The sequence below is a fragment of the Triturus cristatus genome, chromosome 3_2 (genome assembly GCF_964204655.1).
Source record: "Triturus cristatus chromosome 3_2, aTriCri1.1, whole genome shotgun sequence".
NCBI classification, from domain to species: Eukaryota; Metazoa; Chordata; class Amphibia; order Caudata; family Salamandridae; genus Triturus; species Triturus cristatus.
The window spans coordinates 931641247-931667578 of NC_140584.1; the positions used below are offsets into that span (position 1 = coordinate 931641247).

General features: G+C 48.6%; 1 protein-coding gene across 1 annotated transcript in view; it reads left to right on the top strand.

Moving 5' to 3' along the window:
• The window catches only part of MED13 (mediator complex subunit 13), a 1552815-nt gene that overhangs the window by 437284 nt on the left and 1089199 nt on the right, over positions 1 to 26332 (top strand). The window contains exon 8 of the mRNA XM_085649419.1: positions 3030 to 3137. Within this exon, the coding sequence (XP_085505545.1) occupies positions 3030 to 3137 (108 nt within the window). The remainder of the gene's footprint in view (positions 1 to 3029; positions 3138 to 26332) is intronic.

Here is a 26332-nt window from a genome sequence, read left to right on the forward strand (position 1 = left end):
AACATTAAGACAGTTCTATAGAACAAACACAGTAAAATTATTGCACAAGTGTTCGTGCTCTGGTTTGAAAAGATGGCAAAATAGATGTTAATTGAAACCTATTAAATGGTACCTTCACATGCAGAGTATTCATACTGTCACATCCACATTTAGCAAACAAGTTTTTAGGTCTCTGCTGGCGAAAGCAGCACGAATGCGCTGCTCTCGTTATACGAGGGCTACTTGGAATCAATACGGATTCCGAAGCCAAGTCTCCGCTCCACCTGCAGGTTTCATTTGTGCGCGTCGTTTGGCATCATGAATTATGCTAAAGACAGTGCAATGATTGCACCGGAGGCGCTTCAATCCCTGCTGGTTGCCACCCTGTCCCCGTTGGCCCCGCCCACCAGGATTGGATTGTTTACTGGCGGAAGAACACACTCCTTTAATTACTAGCTAAGCACTTTTTTCCCCATTTGTGTAATGTGTTGCAGTAACAACCGGCAGCATTTGTTTCAGTAGGGAAATAGAGCGATGTAAACAAGGGTCTGCAATGCACGACAGCTGGTCTTTTCTTCTAGCTTCTTTGATGCTGAGCCGACACCCAGGCTCGAACCCTGTTCTGCAGTTCCAAAGGCGGCAGCTCTTGCCGCAATGCTACGTTCTCTCCGTGACTCCCTTTACTTTCAAAGTAGAACGCGTCTACGCAATCGATATATTCATTTTTTTTTTTTAACTCGCAATGCTACGTTCTCTCCGTGACTCGCGTCCTACTTTAAAAGTAACGGGTCTACGCGATTGATTCATTTATTTTTTATAACTCTCACGAGCTAAGGTGTCCCTAAACTGAAGGGAACACCCTCTGGTCCGACGGAGACCCTGCGGGCCCTGGACTTAGTAGTGTATTCTTCAAGTCACCTCAGGGAAGCATGCCAACACTCAGTGGCATGGCGGACTGCCAGTGTGAGCACCTCGCGCAAACCTTTCCAGCACAGAAGCCAAGTTACACAAGGTGCCTGTGCTGTGCCAATCCAAGCACTTTTACCAAGCCTGCCTTATGCGCACGCTGCTAACATATTCTAGATTGGTGCGTTTCCATATTGTGTTGCCTCCCGGTGACAAACGCCAGATGCAACAAATATTTCTAAAACAGGGCTGAAGACAACAGGGCTGAAGACAACAGGGGCTCATCTGCGGCTGGGCTGCAGGTAAACAAGCCGTGGCCGCGCGCACCTGTGACACGGAGGGCTGTCAGTCAGTGTAAGCCACCGGCCCTGTGCGGGCCAGAAATGTGGCAGCCGAGCTCATTGTGCGGCACACCTGGGCACCGTGCTTTACTTTCAAGACTATTGTCAGAGTAGCCGGTACAAAGCTTCTCCTGCAGCTAGATAAAATGAGCACCAAGGAACAGAGCTCTTCTGTCCGGGCTTGCTGCAGTTAAATGTGCAGTGCTGGGATTTCAGGGGCTGTAACGTGCACCCGCACCCACAGCGGGGCCACCTGGCTTTTCACTCGTCCGTCAATATTCACTATTCATGTTAATTTTGTATAACTCTGGCCGAGATTAACAAGTAAATGGCCTGTTTGATCTACAGCCCCCCATCCCGCGTCACTGTTCACAGTATAGACGCGTCCAAAGTGAGCAGATATAAATTATTTTGAAATGCAGACTTATACTTTCCGCATTGCACTGTTGCTGAATTAATAAAGTGTGTCATGTCCCTGGCAAGCTACGAAGCGCCTTAGGTGAAGAGTATTAATAAAGCAGTGCCGGTTTATTGTATGGCTTATGAGGGATGTGTTCCATTGTTGACTAAAGTCTTTTAGGGGTTAACACACAAAACCGTACTCACATATCCCTTTTGCTTCCCTGCTTGCACTTTCACCCCCGTCCCTCTTCACCTTTTTTTTTCTCAGCAGGCTTCTTCGCACCAGGCCCCGCTGCTTCTCCGCCATCCTGACCTTTATCTGCGGTCCTTGGGTGTCTCTGAACACATCCCGTTCTCCGCCTGTCTTTCACTTTCAGCGCTCTCACCTCTTGACAGCTCCATTCCACTCCCCCACCTTACACACGGCGGTCCTCCCAGGAGACTAACTCCGGGATGCCCCCTCTCATTCACCCCTCCCAGTTTTCTTTCTTTTCTCGCGGTTTTCTCAGTTTTCTTTCTGTGAGATTGGTTTATTTATTTGCATTTCCACCCCCGGGCCCCCCCAGGCGTTTTACCTCTTGCATACAGACACTGCCCTGGGTCTGTCAAAACCACTTCCCCCAGTTTGGAAAAGCTTCACTTCAGCGCTTATCTCCTCTGCTTGCATATCAACACGGTGGTGTGAGGGTGTCTGCTGGTGGGGTGGGGGGGGGAGAGAGGTGTGCTTGTGACATCTACCACAGCTATCCACTAATGCCAAACACCGCCCCCTCCCAGGTCTCATAACAGTTTAAAAAAAAAAAAAAAAAGTGTAAAAAAAAAATATACGTTGGAAAATGCACTTTGAAGCCCGGTGGATCACTGATAGCTGGAATTCTTTTTGCCACTGTGAGTTTCCCACGCTGCCCTCCAGTAGGATATAAATCATATTTGAATGGCGAACGTGTGCAGAAACAATTCCTGCAATAACTGCACTGTACTAGACACTGATAAGCACAGTGCAATTGCCACTTTGAAAACAGTGTAGAAATTTTTTGAGTCCAGTTGTGATTTTTTTGGGTGTGACATGTTTGCAATATCATTTGAAACACAAAAAAATGTAAAAGTTAAGACACAATGGTGAATGTTTTGTCAGAAGGGAGATAAGGCAGAGACTGCATCCAAAAACAAGCATTAAAAATGCAATCGGCCTCGCCTTTCATGAAGTTAAAGCCATTTGCTTTGCTATACAATACCATTAACAAAGCAAATAGCTTTAAACTTAATCAAAGGCGAGACCTATTGTATTTTCAGTGCTTGTTAATGTGTTCAGAGAACATGCTTTAATAGCTCTGGTATTATGTTGCTTAATAGGGACATGGGAAACCAACCTAATTTGGTTCTGTAATTTCTTATGTTTAGGCGCAAGTACTCCAGTTCAAATGGCCTTTGTGATGAGGAGACCGCAGAAAAAGTGGCTACTTGGGATTTTGTGGAAGCTACACAAAGAACTAATTGCAATTGTTCAAGGTGCAGTGTCTAATATGTTAAAACATTTTCTTTTGGATGAACTCATTCAGAACGTAGGAATACTGTTGTGGTGTAGTCAGAAGGATGTTACATTCTATAATCCTGAAAATGTGCTCTTTGATGTTAGTTTGTGTATGAGATTCCATTTCCTGTCTTTCATTTCTTCTGCCATTTAAAACAAAGTGCCATTACTGCTTGTGAGTGTTAGTCCGGTCATTGTTTGCTGTTCACATATGTTTGAAATGTGGTTGCTTGTTTGCAACTCCTATTTGAATGTATTGAGGTATTCCAGTATTTATCATATGCTCACTGACTTAGATTGCATTTCACATGTGGTTTTGAATATTGGACAGTTACATTTGCTACAGTGAAGCAGTGCATATACTGAATATTGTGTTTCTTGCGGATGGCGGTGTGTAAGCGAAGGGCATTCTGAAATTGTAAAGAAGTCAAGCAACTGCTTTTAAAATAAGCTGGGGTTGTAAAACAAATTGCAACTTAAGGTAGTTTTGCTCTCAGCATGGACTCTCATCCCTTCCGAATAATGTATTCTACAAATTTTCTGTATCAAGGGTAATCTTTGCACACACCAAGGATCGTTTCTGAACACACATGCACATTGGCCTTTTCATCTTTAATTAATCACCGCTTTTTAATCACCGCTTTTTGCAAAGTCTGTTTTCATAATTTTTTTTTACTGTTGTGAATTTGTCACCATCGCCGTTCATGGGGGGTGCACCACAAAGTGGTGGGACATTAAACCACCTCTCTACCGTTTGTGAGATTTATAAAGCACGCAAATACCCGTGGGTGTCTCGGCGCTAAGGACAACAGCATGAGACCTAATCCAGAGATTTATTGTGCAAATAGTCACGTTTTGGTCCATTTTATAAACGAAAGTAGTGACTGGGAGGTTCTGATATGAAGGGGAAGCGAGTTCCAAAGTCTGGCAACAGCGACAATAAAGCGTTTGTCGCCCCAGGCAGCTGTTTTGATGCGAGGCACTGTGAACAAGGAGGAGGTGGATGAACGAAGTGCCCGAGTCGGAATGTAGGCTGCCAGGTCTTTGATCAGAAAGTCAGGTCCTATGTTGCGTGATGTTTTGTACGTGATGCACAAGGCTTTAAACATGATCCGGTTCTTCACCGGGAGCCAGTGGTATTTCCGGATCACCTGGGAGATTGATTTGTATTTTGGGGTTCCTGAAAGCAACCTAGCAGCTGCATTTTGGACAGTTTGCAACTTGTGAATGACCTTGTTCTGGGCATTCAGAAGAAGCCTGTTGCAGTAGTCGATGGTTGACCTAATTAAGGTACTAATGAGTGTTTTTCCTGAAGTCAGGGGGAGAAAAGGAAGAATCTTCTTTATCATCCGTAGTTTGTAGAAGGCAGCTGAAACTACTGTATTGGCATGAGGGAGAAAGGTAAGTCTGTCATCAAATGTGACTCCTAGGTTTCTTACCTTTGTGACCGGAAGGGGAGGAGGACCTAGAGACAGAGGCCACCAAGTGGAGGACCAAGCAGGCGCCAGTTTGCCAAAGATCATGATTTCTGTCTTATCGGAATTTAGTTTAAGACAATTGTTGGTCATCCAATCACTAATGTCCAGTAGGACACATTTGAATTTTTCAGCTGCTTCAATACCGTCATTTTGTGTGGCCAGCACCAGCTGCGTATCGTCAGCGTACGAGGTGAGGTTCAGCCCATGGCTCCTAATGATTCTAGCTAGGTCTGCCACATAAATATTAAAAAGGGTCGGGCTTAGAGACGAGCCCTGTGGAACTCCACAGGGAAGACTCAGTTAGGAGGACTGAAAGGTGCTGAGGTTAACCGTTTGAGTACGGTTAGCAAGAAAGGATGCAAGCAGATCCTGGGCTTTGCCCCCAATGCCTAGTTCTGCGACACGATCGATAAGGATGGTATGATTGACCGTGTCGAAGGCCGCTGAGAGATCAAGTAGTACAAGAACCGCTGTGCCGCCCTGATCCAGAATGACTCTAATGTCCTCGGTCGCCTTTATGAGCGCCGTCTCTGTTCCATGACCTTTCCGAAATCCAAACTGAGTAGTATCCAGCAGTTGGTGATCTTCAATGTATTTTGAAAATTGGAGATTCATTTTTTCTACAATCTTAGCCGGAAATGGCAGGCTGGCTATGGGTCTGTAATTTTTGGTTTCACTGGAGTCAAGATTGGCTTTTTTTAATAAAGGTTTTATGATGGTCTTTTTCCATATTGTGGTATATATACCTGACATGAACATAGAGTTATAGATGTTAGATAGAACTGGGGCTACTTGATCCAGTACAGGTAAGAGTGCGGTCGGCGGACAGGGATCAGTGGCAGAGCCAGATTTGGTTGTTAGCATTAAGTTCGCAATCTGCTCAGAGGTGGTATTTTTAAAAACCATAAAGGACTGCTCGGGGGGGGGGGGGGTCTTTTTTGGTAGGATGTACCGTAGTGTTGGGTGCTGGTGCAAACTTGTTGTAGATGTTATTCACTTTATCGACAAAAAAGTTTGCTAAGGAGTCAGAGTGGTTGCGTGGGGATGACACCATTAACGGTTGCTTGTCCAGAGAGTTTAGCAACTACTTGGAATAAGCGTTTATTCGAATCTTGTGCAGCCTCGATCTGTGCAATGTAGTATTTGCTTTTCTCCTCGGTAATCAGTAGTTTGTATTTATTAAGCTCATTTTTATACACTAGTTTGTCCTGCGGGGAGTAGGATCTACGCCATTTTCGTTCGAAGTTCCTACAAAGTTTTTTCTTTTCTCTGAGGGCTTCCGAGAACCATGGGGCTGTAGGAGCATTCCGATTTCTCGAGATATTTTTGAGTGACACCAGCCGAGTAAATGCATCACTGAGCCAGTTGGTGTATCTTACTGATGCTGTATTAGGATCAGAGGAAACTAGAGGTTGGGTAGAGGAGAGACAGTTTTTCAAGAGCTGTGGGTCTGTATCCCTCCAAGCTCTCCGAGGGCCTAGTTTCGTGAGAGAGGTTTTGGCTGAGTGCTTAGTGCTGATCAGGATTTCAAAAAGGATCGCATGGTGATCCGACCATACTAATGGGCGAGTATTGTGTACACGTATGGTCTGAGGATTGGAAAAAAGGCCGTCCAGAATATGGCCGGCTTGATGCGTGACAATTTGGACTTGCTGGAATAAGCCTGTTGCTTCCATGTCATTAAGTAGGTTTAAGGTCTGACTATCTAGATGGTTCTCCAAATGAAAGTTAAAATCACCTAAGACTGTAAAAGAGGATTCCGTAGCTGCTGGTTCTGGTAGCATATTTAGGGTACCGAGAGTGTGTTCTAGGTCCCGGTGGGCGATATAATAAAATACCTTTAAAGGTTTGTGATGCTGTTAACTGAACGGAGAATTGTAAGGCCTCGCAGGTGGGTAACGGAATAGATGAAACTTTTACTGAGAGTTTGTTGTTAAAAATTAAAGCTAGCCCACCACCTTTTTTATTTACTCTGTCCTGCCTTACTGCAGAATAACCCTCTGGAGTGGACTCTGCGAGGTCCGGATCTGAAGAGGGGTCTGTCCAGGTTTCCGTAATGAAAAGGAGATCAAGTTTGTGATCCATTATCAGATCTCCTATCTCGTATTTGTGTTCAACAAGGGAACGCGCATTGATGAGGGCGGCGCTAATGTTCCGGTTGGGTGGATTAGTGCAACATGATGCACTTTTAGGTGACTTGTTTGAGATGTGAGTGTGTATTTGCAGAATGGGCATGCCTTAGGCGGCCTGACCATACTCTCTAAACACATACGAGTGCAGCCCTTTATGATCGGGGGGCGTAATTTATACAAGTCCAAGGCAGAGTACCTGAGGGCAGTAGGCTCGGTGAGTTTAGGGCCAGGGGGGGTGGCCCTTGGCCCGGTCCAGGCGCAGACGGGCGCAGACGGGCTCGCCGCCGGCACGTCCGCTGCGCGTTCGCATTAGAGCGACCTTTATGCCAGAATACCTGAAGTGATACGAGGATCTGCTCCCAGAGCCCCTCCGCGCAACGGCACTTGCCACGTCGGACCGAGGCCAGGGAGAAAGAGGTACGTGATTAAAATGCCCAAATGCCTAAAATGCAGCAGTGCATTTTAGGCAGGTGTTTCTATTCTCCTCCCCCTTGAGGCCCTCTGTGGGTAACTTTGTTGGTGACTCCCTTCTACCTCTTAGCACTTGAAACAATAGAACCATGCCCCATTTTCTGCTTTAGGATGCACTTGTACCACACTTTGTTCTAGTTCCTGCTTTGATAGGTTGAGGCACTGAACACCACTAACTGTTTGCAGCATCTAATTCTCTCATTCTTTAGATTTACAGCATCTGCTGCTGTAGATCATATGCTGGCAAAAGACACAAGACTGATTTGCATATGGCTGGGTTAAAACTGGAACGGCATGGTGAGCAAAAAAACGATGGATTTAGGCCCAGATCTGTCCTGGGTTGAATGTATGACATTGTTCTGCATTCTGCCCATCAACTGTTGTTTTTGCGTAGGTCATATGCTGTGCGCACTCCTGCCATCTAGTGTTTCAAGTTGATTTTCTTCCAAGCAGGAGTATTTCAGGGTGACTTGTGATGGCACCCTCTGACATGCACCATGCACCATGCTCCAGGATATAGATGCAATCTCTGATCCTTTTTACCTCCCTTTTGTGAGAAAGTGGCTCTGTATATACTGTTCCCTAATGGGTACAGGGTGTACAGAGTCCACAGTCCCCCAGAGGCTGATAGAGGTCAAAGTTAGGTATGACCTTACTCTCAAAAGTGGTAGCTTGGTCGAGCAGTAAGGCAGTACCAGAGGACAGTGTAAAGCATTTATTGTACACACTCAGTCAGCAAATGGTTTCACACACTCAATAACTGAACTCTAGGCCAATGGTTTGTATATATAAAATATATGCTTGTTTTATTTTTAGAACCACAAAGGGGGTAAAAATATACTTTCTCAGAATGAGAGGTTGAATATAAATACTTTTGTTTTAAGCAATAAATTTGTGTAAACAGTCACAGTTGGTTGCAATAAACAATCCTATTTCCTAAACATAACAATGCATTGAGCTCAATGGTAAATTCAGGTTATTTGTAATAAATTACTTTTCAGATTACTTTTGGAATTCCAGGTCTGGCTCCTAGAACCAGCCTGGGGTCAGTATTCAGAATCAAGTGATGAAAGTCGACCTAATAACTGTAATGATTTTTAAATAATATTTAGCTATTTCAAAAGTTAGCACTTAGAAAATATTTCACAGAAAACATTCAATGGATCTCTATGGCAAGAAATTCAAATTGCAGGTAGAGTACTTTATCGTTACTTTAGTAATCCAGGACTGGGTGCCTAGACCCAGGACTGGGGTCCTTATCAAAAGCAGGTAAGTAATTTCGTTTGCAGAAATGGTACGATTTTAAAAGAATATTTCAAATTTGCAAAAGTAGACACTTAGAAGAAATTTCACAGAAAAGCAGACAATGGTTTCCTATGGGAGAAAAATGAGTTAGAGGTAAGTATAGTTGTGAACACTTTTCAGAGTCAGGGCTGGGCACCAAGATCCAGCAACGGGAGCTCACCTAGGAGCTCACCTAGGAGCAGGTGAGTAAATTCGTTTTTGTCACTTGGCTGATTTTTGGTGACTTTTTGCAGTTTTGAAAAGTTCACACTTAGAAGATTTTTGAAGAAAAAGCCAGTCAATGTTACCCTATGAGGAAAATGAAGTTAGCGGTTTAAGGGTAAGTACTCGACTGGTAGTGTTGAAATTCCGGGCATGGATTCAGGGGTCCCCCAGTGTCAGGTAGGTACAGTTGGTTCACCCTCAGCGGTTTCAGGACGGCTGGGTGCAGAGAGAGTTGGGCCCAATGTGATCCTATGAGGGATAGGGGGGGCCTTGGTTGGTGGCTGCTGTCTGGCAAGCCACGCGGCTGTGGGAGCTGGGCTCCTGGTCACTTACTCAGGGCAAGTGGGGAAGTAGGTTAGTGTAGAGAGGGCACTGCCAGGGCCACTCGGGCGGCTGGGTGCAGGGTGCTTTTGAGCCTTAGGGCGCTCAATGGAAATCAATGGGAATGTTCCGGTTTGGAAAGAGGCTGCAGGCTCGGGGACGAGGATGTTTCAGGTGCCACCACCACTTCGAGAGGTAAGTTGGGTAGTTGTAGGTTAGGTGGGTACCCCGGGATTGGGCACAGGGGGTCGCAGGGCGCCGGGTGCAGGGGTGCCTTTTGACGTCGGGAATCTTACCCTCTGGTTGATCGCGGCTGGGGTGGCACTTGGTTCTGAGGCTGCAGGCTTCTTCCGGGATGTCGAGGGGGGTCCTTGGGTGCCGGACTCTGGGTCACAGTCGCCGTGGGGTCGTCCTCTGGGTCTTTGTCCACTCCGGCACTGGCCAGGCTTGGCTGGTGCAGAGTGTGTTGGGTCCGCGGTCCCGGGCTGGTGCCAGGGATAGCAAATAGGTTTCTTGAGTAGAGCCTCTACTCGTGGGAGTCCCAGGGGCTTAGAGCTAAAAGGTAGCCAGGTCCTCCGGGGTTGGTGAGGTTGCTGGCCACGAGGGATGCCGCGCTGGTGCAGGTTCGAGAGTCGACAGGCCGGTAGGGCTGGGGCCAAAGCAGTTGGTGTCTTCTTCTCTTTTTAGCAGCTGCAGGGCAGGTCTTTGTTCTTCTTGCTCTTCTTGTCGTTTTCTATCTGTAATCTAAGGAAGGAAGGTTCAGGGTGCCCCTAAATACTAGATTTAGGGGCGTTACAGGTAGGTGAAGGCCAGGGACCAATGGGTCCTTGTCCTGGGGTGGGTACACCCCCTATCCTGCCTCTCTCCTGTGGGAGGGGGGCAGTAGCCTAATCCTGATAGGGTAGGGCCTCCCATCTTCAAGATGGCGAGAGCCCGGAGATGTGCTTCACCTCGCCTCCCCCACCTGAGGGGTGGGGTGGGCAGGCTGGCACATCCCCTGTCCTTGTATGGGGTTTCCGGCCAAGCTTCCCGCCAGAGTGGGGGGTTGCAGTGGCCTGGGGAAACTCCAAATGGCGGCATGCCTTTGAAGCTTCCCTTTGCTCATCCTGGGGCATGAGATTTCTCACCTCACCCAGGATGTGCATTGTTGCAGGCCCGGGAGAGCAGGGGCTCTCCCACCCAGGGGTCCAGCAACGTGTCTGCTGTGTGGCAGCCTGGGCAGCCTCAGAGCAGACGTGGATTGTAAGTTAGCTGTAAGGGGGCATCTTCTAAGATGCCCTCTGGGGTGCTTAGTACATTAAATCCTACACTGGCATCAGTGTGGGTTCAATGTGCTGAGAAGTTTGATACCAAACTTCCCAGGCTTCAGTGTTGCCAATATGGTGCTGTGGAGCTCGTGTTTGACAAGCTCTCAGCACCATGTATTCTTAAATGACAGCACTGCACTTACAGTGCCCAGGAATGGACCCGGGTACTGTAGGGGCACAGGGCTCCTGCTCCTGTGCCCACACCATAGGCGTAATGCACCCAGCTAGAGGGGTGGCTGACATGTGCCTTGGCAGTGTAGGTGATGGGCATGGTACACAGTGATGTGTGCCATGTCGACTTTTTGTTTTGTCCTGCACCCAGACACTCAGCCTGCAAGGGCAGTGTGTGTGTAAGGGTACAGGGCCTCTGAGGGTGGCACAATGAGTGCTGCAGCCCTTAGAGGCCTTCCCTGGTCACAAGGCCCTGGGTACCTAGGGTACCATTTACTAGGGGCTGACATGTGGCTAGGGTTTGCCAATTTGGAGTTTGTGTGGTTTAAGGAAGGAACATAGGCCCTGGGCACCTGATTGGCAGGAACCCAGGGTACACTCAATCGAAGTACATTCAGCAATTTAGCAAAAAGTGGGGGCATACCATGCAAGAAAGATGGCACTTTCTCACACCTTTCCATTGAGGCTCAGAAATGTTTTGACTGCTGTTGAAGCGCTGGGTTAAAGGAAACACTTGATTGTGGCATTGAGCTGACATTGACAGGAGTTTTGTGATCACTTAAAGTGAAGATCCTGACACCATGCTGCATGAATTTGGGAAGGGGGGAGGGGAGGTGAGTCTTTCACAGCCAGCAAGTTGAACTACTGCCTGCTGCACTTCCTGTACGTTATGGCTTTCACCATCTTGCAGGGCCCCTGTGTGAGCAATGGAGTCTAGAACCAGTCCATAAAAGCCACTAGAGGAGCACATCAGTGTCCCTCAGCAGGTTAATTTCCCCCATGTTTTCCTCCGGGGTTGCAAGGGGCCATCCCCGGATGGTCCTTCACCCGTCCGGCCATACTTGCGCTGGCATAAAGTGGCTTTTGTAGGAAATAACCCATTTTGTCATGGTCACCCCTGCTTTTTGCCACTGACATTTTTCGACTGATATGCACTTGGTCCCTTCTAATCATGTCCCAGTACTCTTTCCCTAAAATAAGGTAAAATCTTCTAACTGTCTCACAATTGACACACACTTTGTCACCCCTGTAAGTACCTGGTAAGTGGTCCCCCTGGTTTCTATGGCATGGGTACCAAATGGGTCTCTAACAGTTATAGCATGTATCATGCCACCCTAAGGGACCCCATACAATTTGCATGCAGCGTGGCATTGCAGACTGCATGTCATGGTGCAAACCATGAGTGAAAATGCGATCTGACACTCGCTTTGTTCCATGCCAAAGTTACTGCATGAAATATATGTAAGTCAACCCTACAGCAGGCCTTGTAGCCCTAAGGCGTTCCCCTCAGTCTCCCGAGTATAAAATGATTCCTCAGTTGTGTGGGTGGGGCAAGGGCCTGTGACTGGGAAGAGCCCAAAACATAGGGATTAAGGGTATAGCACCCAGAATTCTAAGCACTACATTTTTTTGGAAAAAATAAGTTTTTAGCCAGTTCTGCATTGGACACCCACACAAGTGAGGTATCATTGTACTTGGAACACTAAGGAGAACGCTGTGGGGTAGGACATTTATGCCGCCACAGTGATTCCACACAAATATGTGGAAAATGCTTTTTATCCAGCTAAATTTAGAGGCTTGCAGGGGATTCTGGGTAGGGAAACTTTGGGGGATCCACGAAAGCCATACCTCATTGGACTCCCCAGAGTGTCTAGTTCTCATAAATGTGTGGGTTTGGTAGGTTTCCCTAGATGGGGGCGAGCCCGGGCCTAAAAACTAGGTTCCGCATCTCCCCCCCCCCGCCCCCCCCACAAACAGGTAGTTTTATTTTCATTGGTAATCTTGAAGTCTACACAGTACGATTTGGGCCATTTCCTGTAGCAGCCACTATGCCTACCCACACAAGTGAGATACCATTTTTATCGGGAGACCTGGGGGAACGCTGAGTGGTAGGAAATTTGTCAACTTACCCACACACAAGTGAGAAACAATTGGTTTTTTTTTCACAATATTCTGGGTAGGGAAATGTTGGGGGACCCACGCAAGCTATACCTTGCTGAACTCTCTCGGGTGTCTAGTTTTCAGAAATGTGTGGATTTGTTAGGTTTCCCTAGATGGCTGCCGAGCCCGGGGCCAAAATCTCATGGGACCCCCTTTGCAAAACCAGGTTGTTTTGTGATAGGAAATCTTGATGTCGCCTCAATCAATCTGTCAGGGGTTTATATAGCGCGCCACTCACCCGTGAGGGTCTCAAGGTGCTGGGGGGAGTGGGCAGCTCCGGGTCAGTCGAAGAGCCAGGTCTTGAGGCCCTTCCTGAAGGTGTGCGGGGTTGGGGAGCGTCTGATGTTCACGGGGAGCTCGTTCCAGGTCGTGGCTGCGATGTAGGAGAAGGCTCTCCCACCTGTTCTGTTTCTGCAGATGCGGGGTATCTCTGCCAGTGTGAGGTCAGCGAAGCGGAGGTTCCTCTTGGGTACGTGGAAGGAAACTCTCGTTGAGGTATTTGGGTCCGATGTTGTAGAGGGATTTGTAGGCGTGGGTGAGGAGCTTGAAAGTGACCCTTTTCTCGACGGGGAGCCAGTGGAGGTCTCGTAGGTGTTGGGTCATGTGTTTGTGATGTGGAGCTCCAAGGACGAGTCTGGCGGTGGCGTTCAGGATGGTCTGCAGTCTGTGCAGTAGCGTTCTGTTGATTCTGGCGTATAGGGCGTTGCCGTAGTCCAATCTGCTGGCTACGAATGCCTGGGTGACGGTCTTTCTGCAGTCAGGGGAGATCCACTTGAAGGTCTTACGGAGGATTCACAGGCAGTTGAAGCTGGAAGATGTGACCGCGTTGATCTGGCGGTTCATGGAGAGGGAAGAGTCTAGGATGATGCCGAGGTTGCGTGCGTGGTCAGTGGGAATGGGTGGGTTCCCGAGGGCGGAGGGCTACCAGGTGTTGTCCCAGGCGGAATTGCAGGATCCGAGGATGAGGACCTCTGTCTTCTCTGAGTTGAGTTTCAAGCAGCTGTCTTCTATCCAGGCTGCCACGTTCTTCATTCCTTCCTGAAAGCAGAGTCTGGTGTCTTCGGGATTCTTCGTGAGTGAGAGGATGAACTGGGTGTCGTCAGGGTAGGATACAATGCTGAGCCCATGCTGTCAGACGATGGCGGCGAGGGGGGCCATGTAGATGTTGAAGAGCGTGGGGCTGAGTGATGGGCCTTGGGGTACTCCGCAGCTGATATCGGTGAGTTTGGAGAGGAAGGGAGGGAGTCTGATCCTCTGGATTCTGCCAGAGAGAAAGGATCAGATCCAGTCGAGGGCAGCTCCTTGTATCTCTGCGTCCTGAAGTCTGTCTGCAAGGGTGCGATGAGAAACGCTGCGGAGAGGTCTAGAAGGATGAGGGCTGCGGTGTGTCCCTGGCCGAGTAGCACGTGGATGTCGTCTGTGGCGGCGAGGAGAGCGGTCTCGGTGCTGTGGTTGCTGTGGAAACCAGAGTGGGAGGCGTCTAGGATGGAGTTTTCTTCGATGAAGATGGTCAGCTGGGCATTTACAAGTCTCTCGGTGACTCTGGCCACGAAAGGGAGGAGAGAGATGGGCCGGTAGTTTTTCAGGTCTGTTGGGTCGGCTGTGGGTTTCTTGAGGGGTTTAACCTCCGCCCGCTTCCAGTCTGGGAAAATGCCGTACATGAAGGAGGCGTTGATGGTCCGTCCCAGTTTGGGTGCAATGGCGGCAGCGGTCTTGTGGAATGTGCGGTGGGCAGGGGTCCGTATGGGCTCCTGAGTGAGTTTTCTGCATGGTAGTGATGTGTTCGATGGTGGCGGGTTCCAGGTCATGATGCTTGGCTTATCGGCATCGTTGAGGGGGGAGGTATTGTCCGGCTTCGGTTCGTTGAAGTTGTCATAGACTGCCTTGATCTTCATGTGGAAGTATGAGCTGAGCTTGTCGCAGAGTTGCTGGGAAAGTGTGACGTCCGTGGCTTCGCTGGGGGGTTTTGTGAACTGCTAAATGACGTTGAACAGATCCTTGGCTTTGGTTTGGACTTTGTCTCTGATGAAGGTCCGTTTGTTGTTCCTTATGCGCTGGTGGTATTCCTGCAGGGCGCTCCTGTGGTTGTTTCGTGCTTCTTTCATTTTTTGGTTTTGCCAGATTTTCTCTAGGCATCTGCAAGAGCGTCTGGCTTCCTGTAGTTCAGTGGTGAACCAGGCAGACTTCATCGGGCGTTGTTTGGCTGGGTGTCGGAGGGGGGCGAGTTTGTCGGCGCAGCAGCAGATCGTGGTGAAGTCCTGTGGCTGCGGAGTTGGTGTCGGTCGTGGCGCTGGGGGGTCTTGGAGGAGGGTGGTGATGAGGAGTTCCTCTGTGACCTTGCTCCAGTTTCTTTGTTGCTGTTGCGGGGAGTGCTTGGGTGTGGTGGTGTTGAAGGTGAAATGGACGCAGTGGTGGTCAGTCCAGAGAGGCTGAGTGGTGTGGCTGAACCAGATGTTTGTTCCTCCCGTGAAGATAGGGTCGAGGGTGTGTCCGGCTCTGGGCATGGTGCTTCAGGCCGAGGTTGTCGAGGAGAGTGGTGGTGTCATGGTTGTCTAGGTGGAAGTTAAGGTCCCCGAGAAGAATGTAGGCCGTGGAGGTGATTGCGTGGAGTGCTGCGAGCTCGGCTAAGGTCGTTGAGGACTGGGTGCGAGGGCCCGGTGGTCTGTAGATGAGGGTGCCCCGTAGTGTGGTCCTGAGGCTGGTCTGGATCTGGCAGTTGAGGTGTTCTGTGTTGGAGTGGGAGTCACTTGTGCCGGATGTGGAGAGGCGGAGGGAGGACTTGTGTGCGATGGAGAGTCCTCCTCCTGAGCAGTTGGGGCGGTTCTTTCTCTGGATCTTGTAGCCGTCGGGGATGGCAGTGGCGATGTCTTGGCCGGAGGTGGCGTTGGTCCAGGTTTCAGTGAAGAAAGCAATGCCGGGCGAGATGGTGTCGATCAGGTCCCAGATCTCTACGGCGTGTTGGTGGAGGGAGCGCACGTTGAGGAGGATGCATGTCAGGGTGTCGGTGGTGCGTGCGTCAGGCGGGCATTCGGCTGTAGTGTCGGTATTGTCGATGGTGAAATATCTGTGGCAGGCTCTGCAGGAGAACTCTCCATGGGTGGTGTTTTTGACACTTTTTTTAGGTTTGCAAGGGATTCTGGGTAACAGAACCTGGTGAGAGCCAGACAAGTCACCCCATCCTGGATTCCCCTGGGTGTCTAGTTTTCAAAAATGTATAGGTTTGCTAGGTTTCACTAGGTGCTGGCAGAGCTACGGTTCAAAATCTACAGCTAGGCACTTTGCAAAAAAGGGTCGGGTTTCACTGTAAAAATAGTGTCCACATTGCGTTTTGAGCTTTTTTCCTGTCGTGGGCTCTAGGCCTACCCACACAAGTGAGGTACCATTTTTATTGGGAGTCTTAGGGTAACACAGAATTGTAGAGCAACTGTTATTACCCATTGACTTTCGATTCATTTCTGCCTTCCAAATGAGACAATGTGTAAAAAAAGAAGTGACTTTGAAAAATGTCGTATAATTCTCATGCTAGTATTGGAACTTACAATTTCTAAAATGTGTAAATGTCTGTTTCTTAACTCTATATTTGGTTCCAATTTCAGAAATACATAGGTGTCTTTCATACCGATTTTTCCATGTATATATTTTCCCAAATTAATTGCTATATACCCGGTACATAATAAAACATTGACGCTGCTCAGTTATTGGGTCTGGGTTCGTCGGGTTCTTGGTGAACCTACAAGTCCCATATATCACCACAACCAGAAAGGCCCAGCGGATGTAACGGTATATTGCTTTCAAACAGCTGTCATAATTAGAAGAAGTTACAGGTAAAAACGTTGGCACAAATGGCTGTTTTTTTCAACAAATTTTCTAATTTCCTATATTCAACTGTGAGTTTCTATTTAAAAAAAAAAACGTTGAAGGATCTACACAAAAGACCCCTTGCTGAATTCTGAATTTTGTCTACGTGTCTAAAATGTATAGCTTTCCAGGATCCATTATTGCTTTAATACCTATTCCTACCATCAACTGGAAGAAGGTTAAAAGCACAAAAAATAACAAAAATAGGCGATGTCCCAGTAAAATGCCAAAACGGTGTAAAAAACGTTGGTTTTCGGACAAGTCGGTCAGTCCCTCAAAGCTTGGCAGATGGTAATTTCAGCCCCACAAACACTTTGTTGATACTATTTGCAGGGAAAAAAACAGACACTTTCATTTGCAGCACTTCCCTCACAAACCCTGGGTACCTTTTAGAATCCCCATAATGTTTGAAGAAAAGGATGTAAATTTGGTATGGATACCTTGTGGTAAAGTTACAGGGGCCAAAGCGCGAACTACCCCAAATAGCCAAAAAAGGCTTAGCACAGGGGGCGAAAAGGCCTAGCAGCGAAGGGGTTAAATGACCCCAAAACTAGAGAAATCCACTGTAGGGAACCAGAGCTATGAATTTTTAAAGATTAGTCACTTTCTAGTGCTTAGAAACCAACACTGCCCCTTTTAGTCATTTCATGACCTCTGACAGGGACACATTCACCTTTAGCAATTGTTCTGGAGGATCTCTCACCACTCTTGTGTAGCCCCCTCCAGCAGGCTGGGTCCAGTTAGAACTCCTTCCTGAAGTTCTTCTTGCGGGTCCCAAAGTATCCAACACACAATCCAATGTTCTGGAATCTCCAAGAGGGTCCTTGAAAGTGTGAGACTTCAATTCCCACAATCCACTTGAACAAAACCCTTACAAATCCACTGGTAGTACTCCAGCCTGGGTATCCTTTGTGGTGATGTCCAGGTGAGCTCTGTTAACCTGTGACTTTCATGGAGTCCACTCTTTAGTCCTTTTGAAGCAGGTTTGATCCACAGCGCTGTGGATTCAAATGGTGCAAAAAGGCGTAATCTTCAGAGTTCAGGCCTTTGGAAATGCACATCAAACTCTTCAGCGTAGCCCCTTCAGATTTACTTAAGTTTCAAGCAGCAGATCTGAGAGGCACTACCACTCTCAGATATTTAATTAGTGTTCTCTCGGGTCAAGCAGGAGGGCACTCCTGTCCAATGAGCTGCAGGATTCCACCCAAAGGTCTGACCACTTCCTGCAGTGTGTGGCAAAATGTTAACCCAGAAACCACTATTGTTCCAAAATTCAATATGTGAGAATTTTCAGCAGGGATAGACACACCCCTAGGATGACTATTCTCCATAGTGTCTGCCCCTTGCATCTGCTAATTCCTTTCTTAAGCCTAGCATCTGCCTTTGGTCAAAGAGGAGGGTTGTAAATGACACTAGGGTCCTCCACTTACTCTTGAAGTCCATGGTATAAGACTCCCCCCCCCCCCCTGCTCTGGCATTCCTATGCCCAGCAACCTCCCCTCCTCAAGAGGCTTCCTAACCCCAGAGGTAATTTATCACCTCTTCAAAGCAGCCAGGCTCACCCACTTATCTCTGACTATTCAGGGCAGGTCAGTAGAGGGTTGAATCTTGGCTTAGACAGTCTTATAACTTCTTGTTTGTACATTTTACAATAAATTCAACAATACTGTATTGTTGGATTTATTAATACCATTCTGCTGAGTCCTTTAATCCTAGTTTTATGGCTTCTCTTTTTCCAGTTATTAATTAATAACCTTTTCCAATGTTAACCTATGGCAAGGGATTTGCAATGGGAAAACTGACTTGGGCCATTTATCCAGCACAGGGCTTATAAAAACATATTTTAGAAGTACAATACATATAACTACAGGACCCCCACCACAGGAACACCATGCCAAGCCCCTACCACCTTGGATATGGGACCTGGGCATTTGCAAGACCTGGTAGTTGCCACCCAATTCTTTGGGGCTTATTTGGCACCAGGACAAGCGCGAAATTAGCTATGGAGTAGGCATGTGTACACCACCAGGCTAGTCACAACCCTAAGGTGGACTGCCTGATGTACACCACAAAAGGATTCCACCATCGTGTTTTGGTTGAAATAGGGTTCTGGGGCAGTGCTCTGCCCACTCCCCACAAGAAGTGCTCATACAAGGGGGGTAGTGGGGTTAGTAGCCCATTGGCTCCTACCCTTCACTCCCCTTAACACCCCTAAATACAGTATGTTCGAGGCATATGAGCTGCAGATCACACACTGAGGATAAGATCGCCATCTGGTGTTGGGCTCGGATGATTGCAGGTTGTTGTTGTCTTCGGAGAAGTCTTTGGTCACGAGGTTGGTGACTCCTCCCCTGGACAACAGTGCGCATGGGCATCCACTCCATCGGCAGATTGTTTTTTTCCGCCATTGGGTTCGGATGAACTTTTTTCCGCTCCAGCAGAAAACTTCCAGCAATCAATTTAACTCTTTAATCTTCATTTCATCGACGTCGACATCAACTCGGACCGGTTCCGGAAGCGGCTGATGGACAGGACACCCTTCAAAAAATGCCCCCAGTGTGGAGCGAAGTTCCCCCACAGTGACCACCACGAGGTTTGCAACCTCTGCCTGTCGCCGGAACACAACGAGTCCACCTGTCCAGCTTGTTCCGCTTTCCGTTCGAAGAAGACCCTCCGGGACCGAAGAGCTCGACGCCATATTATGGCCAAACCAGCTCCAGAACCGGAGGACATCTTTGCTCAAGATGTTCCCGAAGACGACACCGAAGATCTCGAGATCGTGTCCGAAGCCGACGATTCCGATGACCTCATCACTCCAGGGCAGCGTGTGAGTACCACCCCCCCTGCCCCTGCCCCATCCAAAAAAGCATTGGTCAAGACTCCGCCAGTTGGGCCCAGTCGCGACCGGAAATCCTCTTCAGAAGCCCCGCCCTCGGGCCCGGCTCCGAAGACAACTAAGCCTGTGGGTGGCTCGGGCTCGAGCAAACCTCACCTAATTGTGCCTTTAACACCCTCGGCACCCAAACACCCATTGTTGGCACCGAAACAGGCTCCAAGACCGAAATCTCCTTCGGCACAGAAACGTTTCTCGGCACCGAAGTCTCCACCGGCACCGAAACGTTCTTCAACATCGATGCCTGAAAGTCCATCGGCACCGAAACCTCAGTCGGCACCGAAACCTCAGCCGGCACCGAAACCTCAGCCGGCACCGAAACCTCAGCCGGCACCGAAACCTCAGCCGGCACCGAAACCTCAGCCGGCACCGAAACCTCAGCCGGCACCGAAACATCAGCCGGCACCGAAACATCAGCCGGCACCGAAAAATCAGTCGACACCGAAAAAATCATCGGAGCCGAAAACTGCGTCCCCGCCGAAACAAGCTCATAAAGACCCGAAGCGGACGTCACAGACACCACCTTCGGAGCCAGATGATCTTTTTCGACCAGATCCTACTCAGAAGCGGATCTATATCAATCCTAAAACGGGACATGTGACTGCCATCCCATATAAAAAGCGGAAGCTGGACACTACACCTCCCCCAGCTCCCATACGGAAAAAGGACTGTGCTACTTCACCACTTCGTCCTTCCTCTCCTGTTTTACCTCCTAACCCGTCCCCCCCTCCTCCTCCTGATTCTCCTTTACCTTTACCTTTACCATCTCCCTATCATTCACCTCCTCCACAGGATGATAATGATGACTTAGGGGGAGGGGCGGACCCTGATTTATTTGATGATCCTGTTGACCCAAACGACCCTTTTACGTTCCCAGACCCAGCACCCATGGATGACTGGTCTTATCCTATACCTGACATGCCTGACCCCACTACCTACCCTTCCAAGCCCTCCCCTCCTGATGACCACCTAGGGTACGGCCAACTTATAAATAGGGCAGCAACATTCCACGGCGTTACTATGCACACAGACGCCATTGAAGAGGACTTCCTCCTTGATACCTTTGAGCAGTCACAAAAGACTGTTCACATACTGCCCATGATCAAAGGGGTCATAAAGCATGCTACTGAAGTCTTTAAGGACCCTGTTCGAGCTAGGGTTCTCAACCCACGCATCGAAAAAAAAGTACCGACCAGCCCCGCAAGACCCTGCATACATTAAGGCCCAGCTCCCTTTAGACTCCCTAGTCGTATCAAATGCCAGGAAGCGCGCTAACTCACAGACAACTGGAGAAACGCCTCCCCCAGACAAGGAGTCTAAGCTTTTAGAAGCCTCGGGCAAACGGGTCGCCGCGCAGGCGGCTAACCATTGGCGTATTGCGAATACCCAGGCCCTGTTAGCCAGGTATGATAGAGCGCATTATGACCAACTTGAGGACCTTATGCAACATCTGCCTGAACCCTTTAAGTCCCAGGCCTCTGACCTCATCCAAGAAGGCAAATTAATATCTAATGCCTCCATTAAATGCGCCTTAGATGCAGCAGACACTGCTTCTAGAGCGGTCAATACTGGCGTCTTACTCAGACGACATGCCTGGCTCCGTATTTCCGGTTTTAAACCGGAGGTTCAAACCGCAATTCTAGCTCAACCTTTCAACCAAGAGCAGCTATTTGGCCCTGCAGTGGATACTGCATTAGAAAAAATGAAAAAGGATAATGAAACTGCCAAGTCTATGGGAGCACTGCAGTCTCATCAAAACCGGGGTTCCTTTCGTCGCTCCTTTTATAGAGGAGGCTCCAAAAACACATCAACTGAGACCACGTCCACCTTTAAAAATTCTGGACAAACATCCCCTAACAGAGGTTACTTCCGGGGAGGTTATAGGGGAAACAATAACAAAGGTCGAGGACGGGGCAACAACAACAACACCCGCACCTCACCAGCCACCAAACAGTGACTTGCCACCACTCCCCCCAGACCATTCCACTCCGGTCGGGGGGCGACTCCAACAATTCCTGCCTGTCTGGACTTCCATCACCACAGACAGGTGGGTAAGACAAATTATCCAGTCTGGCTACTGCCTCGAACTCATACAATCCCCCCCAAACATACCGCCCAAACAACGTCCAATGTCCTCGCATCATCTCTCTCTCCTCAAACAAGAAGTTCAATCCCTGTTACAAAAACATGCGATAGAACCAGTCCCCCTTCAACATCAGGGAAAAGGGGTATATTCTCTATACTTCCTCATTCCCAAAAAGGACAAAACACTAAGGCCCATACTGGATCTCAGACTACTAAACCAGTATATACATTCGGATCATTTTCACATGACCACTCTCCAACAAGTCCTCCCACTTTTACAGCAGGGAGACTTCCTCGCCACATTGGACCTCAAGGACGCATACTTTCACATCCCTATGCATCCCGCTCACAGAAAATATCTACGATTTGTGGTAGATGGGCAACACTATCAATTTACAGTTCTCCCATTCGGAGTAACAACAGCACCCAGAGTGTTCACCAAGTGCCTAGCAGTCGTGGCAGCGCATCTCAGAAGACAACAGATCCATGTCTTCCCCTATCTGGACGATTGGCTCATAAAAGCCAATACATACCAAAAATGCGTTCTCCACACTCATCGCACGATTCAAACTCTCCACGATTTGGGATTCACTATCAACTACCCCAAATCCCACCTACAACCTTCCCACTTACATCAGTATCTAGGAGCAACCATAGATACATCCAAAGCCATTGCCTATCCCAGCACAGCCAGGATAGCCAGTATACAAAATCTCATCTCTCAATTTCAAACTCATCCATCTCTTCCAGCAAGAGTGTTCATGCAGCTCCTAGGCATGATGGCGTCCTGCATCTCCATAGTCCCACACGCACGACTTCAAATGCGTCCCTTACAAGAATGCTTAGCACAACAGTGGAACCAAGCTCACGGACAACTTACCGATCTGGTGTTGGTGGACAGTCGCTCACTTCGATCACTGAAATGGTGGAACACCATCAACCTGTCCAAAGGGAGACCGTTCTTAGAGCCTCTTCCACAAGTTGTGCTAACTACAGACGCATCTCTCACGGGGTGGGGAGCCCACCTCCTTCACCATACCACTCAAGGCAGATGGACCAGTCAACAGAAACTGCTCCACATCAACCACCTGGAACTCTTAGCAGTGTTCCTAGCACTAAAATCCTTTCAAATTCACCTAAAGAACAAAACTGTCCTCATACGCACAGACAACATGACGACAATGTATTATATACAGAAACAGGGAGGGACACACTCTCTCCAACTGTCCCAACTGGCACAGCAAATCTGGAGATGGGCAATTCCCCAAAACATCTACCTGTTAGCAGAACATCTCCCAGGGATCCACAACCAAGTGGCCGACCTCCTAAGTCGCCACACACAACAAATCCACGAATGGGAACTACACCCCAAGGTTCTACTCCCCTTCTTCCAGAAGTGGGGACAACCAGACATAGACCTGTTCGCCACTCCCGAAAACACAAAATGCCCAACCTTCGCCGCCAGGTTTCCACACCCACAGTCGAAGGGCAATGCCCTATGGATGAACTGGTCAGGCAGATTTGCGTACGCCTTTCCGCCTCTCCCACTAGTTCCATTTGTGGTACGCAAACTGAAACAACAGTCACTAACACTAATACTAGTGGCTCCCACTTGGGCACGTCAACCGTGGTTCACCACACTTCTGGAACTATCTTTAGTTCCACATCAAAAGCTACGCCTCTCCCCGGATCTGTTAACCCAGAACCATGGAGAAATCAGACACCCAGATCCTCAAACACTGAACCTAGCGATCTGGCTCCTGAGGTCTTAGAGTTCGGTTACCTCAATCTCCCTCCAGACTGTATGAATATCATAAAAGAAGCCAGACGCCCTACTACTAGAGCGTGTTATGCCGCTAAATGGAAACGATTTGCCATCTACTGCGCTAATAATAACATACACCCATTGGATGCTTCCATCCAAAACATCATTTGCTATCTACTACACTTGCAAAGATGCAATCTAGCGTATTCCTCTATACGATTACACCTAGCAGCCTTGGCAGCCTACTTGCAAAATAGGCAACACCTGTCCCTTTTTAAGGTACCAGCCATCAAAGCGTTTATGGAAGGTCTCAAAAGGATTCTTCCCCCAAGATTGCCACCTGCCCCAGTGTGGAATCTCAATGTGGTCCTAACAAGACTCATGGGCCCCCCATTTGAACCTATGCACAAATGTGAATTGCAATTCCTAACATGGAAGGTAGCCTTCCTTATCGCAATCACTTCCCTGCGCAGAGTAAGTGAAATACAAGCCCTTACACTTGAAGAACCTTTCTTACAACTACACCGTAACAAAGTGGTTCTTAGGACAAACCCTAAATTTCTTCCAAAAGTGATTTCCCCTTTCCACCTTAACCAATCAGTAGAATTACCGGTCTTTTTCCCAAATCCAGACTCGGTAGCTGAAAGGGCCCTACATACCTTAGATGTTAAAAGAGCATTGCTTTATTACATCGACAGAACAAAACCTTTTCGAAAGACAAAACAACTCTTTGTTGCTTTCGCGCCACCACACAAAGGCAACCCAATCTCCAAATCAGGGATAGCCAGGTGGATAGTTAAATGCATCCAAATATGCTACCTCAAGGCTAAACGTACACTCACAGTTCCCCCTAGGGCGCACTCCACGCGTAAAATAGGGGCTTCTATGGCCTTCTTAGGCAATATTCCCTTAGAAGACATTTGCAAGGCAGCCACATGGTCTACCACGCATACCTTCACTAAACACTATTGTGTTGACGTGCAGGCCAAACAACAGGCCTCCGTGGGCCAGGCTGTCCTAAAAACTTTATTTCAAACTGCTGCAACGGATACAGGCGACCACCGCTAAGGGGAGCACTGCTGTATAATCTATCCTCAGTGTGTGATCTGCAGCTCATATGCCTCGAACGGAATATGCTACTTACCAGTATGCATCTGTTCTTGGCATGTAGAGCTGCAGAGTCACACACGCCCGCCCGCCTCCCCGGGACCTGTATCTGTTCCAGCATCCGTCTTACTTAGACATTACACATGGACATCCTTTCTTTCTTTTCTATATACTCCATCTTTTCCCATCATGGCGAAAAACAATCTGCCGATGGAGTGGATGCCCATGCGCACTGTTGTCCAGGGGAGGAGTCACCAACCTCGTGACCAAAGACTTCTCCGAAGACAACAACAACCTGCAATCATCCGAGCCCAACACCAGATGGCGATCTTATCCTCAGTGTGTGACTCTGCAGCTCTACATGCCAAGAACAGATGCATACTGGTAAGTAGCATATTCCTTAGATGGCCACCTGACACCAGGAACGCAGATTCATCTGACCCAAGGAGGAGGAAAAGGAAGAGCCGAAGAACGCAAGACCTGCAGACTAGCTTTTACCTTGATGCCAAACCCTGCCTGCAGGCTCCTGCCTTGACAATTGCAAAGACATGACTCATCGTGGAGCTGTGCATCGTCCAAAAGTCTCGGAGGGCTGCCAGCACTTCCTCAACCATCAGCATCTTCCCTTGAAGTGGAGGAGGCACTTGCCTGTAGGCACCGACCACAACGTCTGGTTCACCTGCTGGCTGCCACCATTGCAGCAGCCACCCAGTAGGTCCCCATGCTCTAGGAGATCAGGTCTGAACCCCCCCCCCAAAAAGTTAGGAGAATCCATGACCCCCAGGAGCCACCATACACCGATGGCGGGGGGGGGGGAGGGGAGGACCTTCAGCAGCAACAAATGTGTGTACCCTGGGTTCCTGCCAAACGGGTACGCAGGACCTATGTTCTTTTCCTAAAACTGCATTAAGACAAACCCCAATTGGCACTCTTTGGCCACAGGTCAGTTCCCACCTGCGTGAAGTCGACATGGCACACATCCCTGTGTGCCTTGCCTATAACCCGCTGCCCTGGCATAGGTCAGCCACCCCTGTAGCTCGGTGCACTATACCAGTGGTGAGGGTACAAGTACATGAGGTCTGTACCTCTACAGGGTCTAATCCAATTCTTGGACATGGTAAGTGCAGTAATGCCATTAAGAGTATATGGTGCTGGGAGTTAGTCATTGCGAACCCCACAGCACCATAATGGCTTTACTGAAAATTGGGAAGTTTAGTATCAAACTTCTCTGCACATTAAGCCCAAACTGATGCCAGTATGGGATTTAATGAAAAATGCCCTTGGAGGGCATCTTTAGAGATGCCCCCTGAGAAAACGACCTAACTCTAAGGTCCTGGCTGTGTGGCTGCTCGCCAGCTGCTACCACCAGTCATGTTTCTGGACCCCTGGGTCGAGAGCCTGCTGCTCTAGGGGTCTGACACAATGCACATCCTGGGACGAGGTGCCAAGCCTCCTCCCCCAGGATGGGCTGTTTCCACAAAGGGTAAGCTTCAAAGGCTTGCTGCCTTTGAGAGCTTCCCCAACCCTTTGTTGCTTCTAGCAACTGCCCCCACTGGTTCTGACCCCCACTTTGGGCAGGAAAATCGCAGGAAAACCAAGTGAGGAAGGAAGGTGTGCCCACCTTTGTCAACCCCACCCCTCAGATGGGGAGGCGAAGTGAAGCACAACTCAGTCATCTTGCAGATGGGGAAACCCAGCCAACCAGAGAGGCATATGCCCCCTCCCACTGGAGCGTGGCATAATAGAGGGTGTATCAACGAAAAAGGTAAACAGTTCCTCAATTTGTAATGAAGAGATGAAGTGAATGTAGGGGATCAACCATCCACTAGCTACCAGAAGGTAACCAAGGGAAGACCAGGGGCGGAAATTCCCTTGGTGGAACTAGAGCTCTCACACACCCAGCAAGCTAGGTGTCATGCTTCATCATATGAGCAATGCCCCTCGTCAAGTCGGCGCTACAATCCTTGACGGGCTCCCGAAACCGGGGCTCTTTATCGGGGATCTTTTGTTCCTGCCGATAGGTGCATGGGGGTGAGGGGCCTAGTGTGTGTAGATGTAGCAAGGAGTGAATTAAAAAGGGTCAGTTAGTCCCAGTCGAAATTTTATTCAGAAGGTAAACTACCCTGTTAAAAATG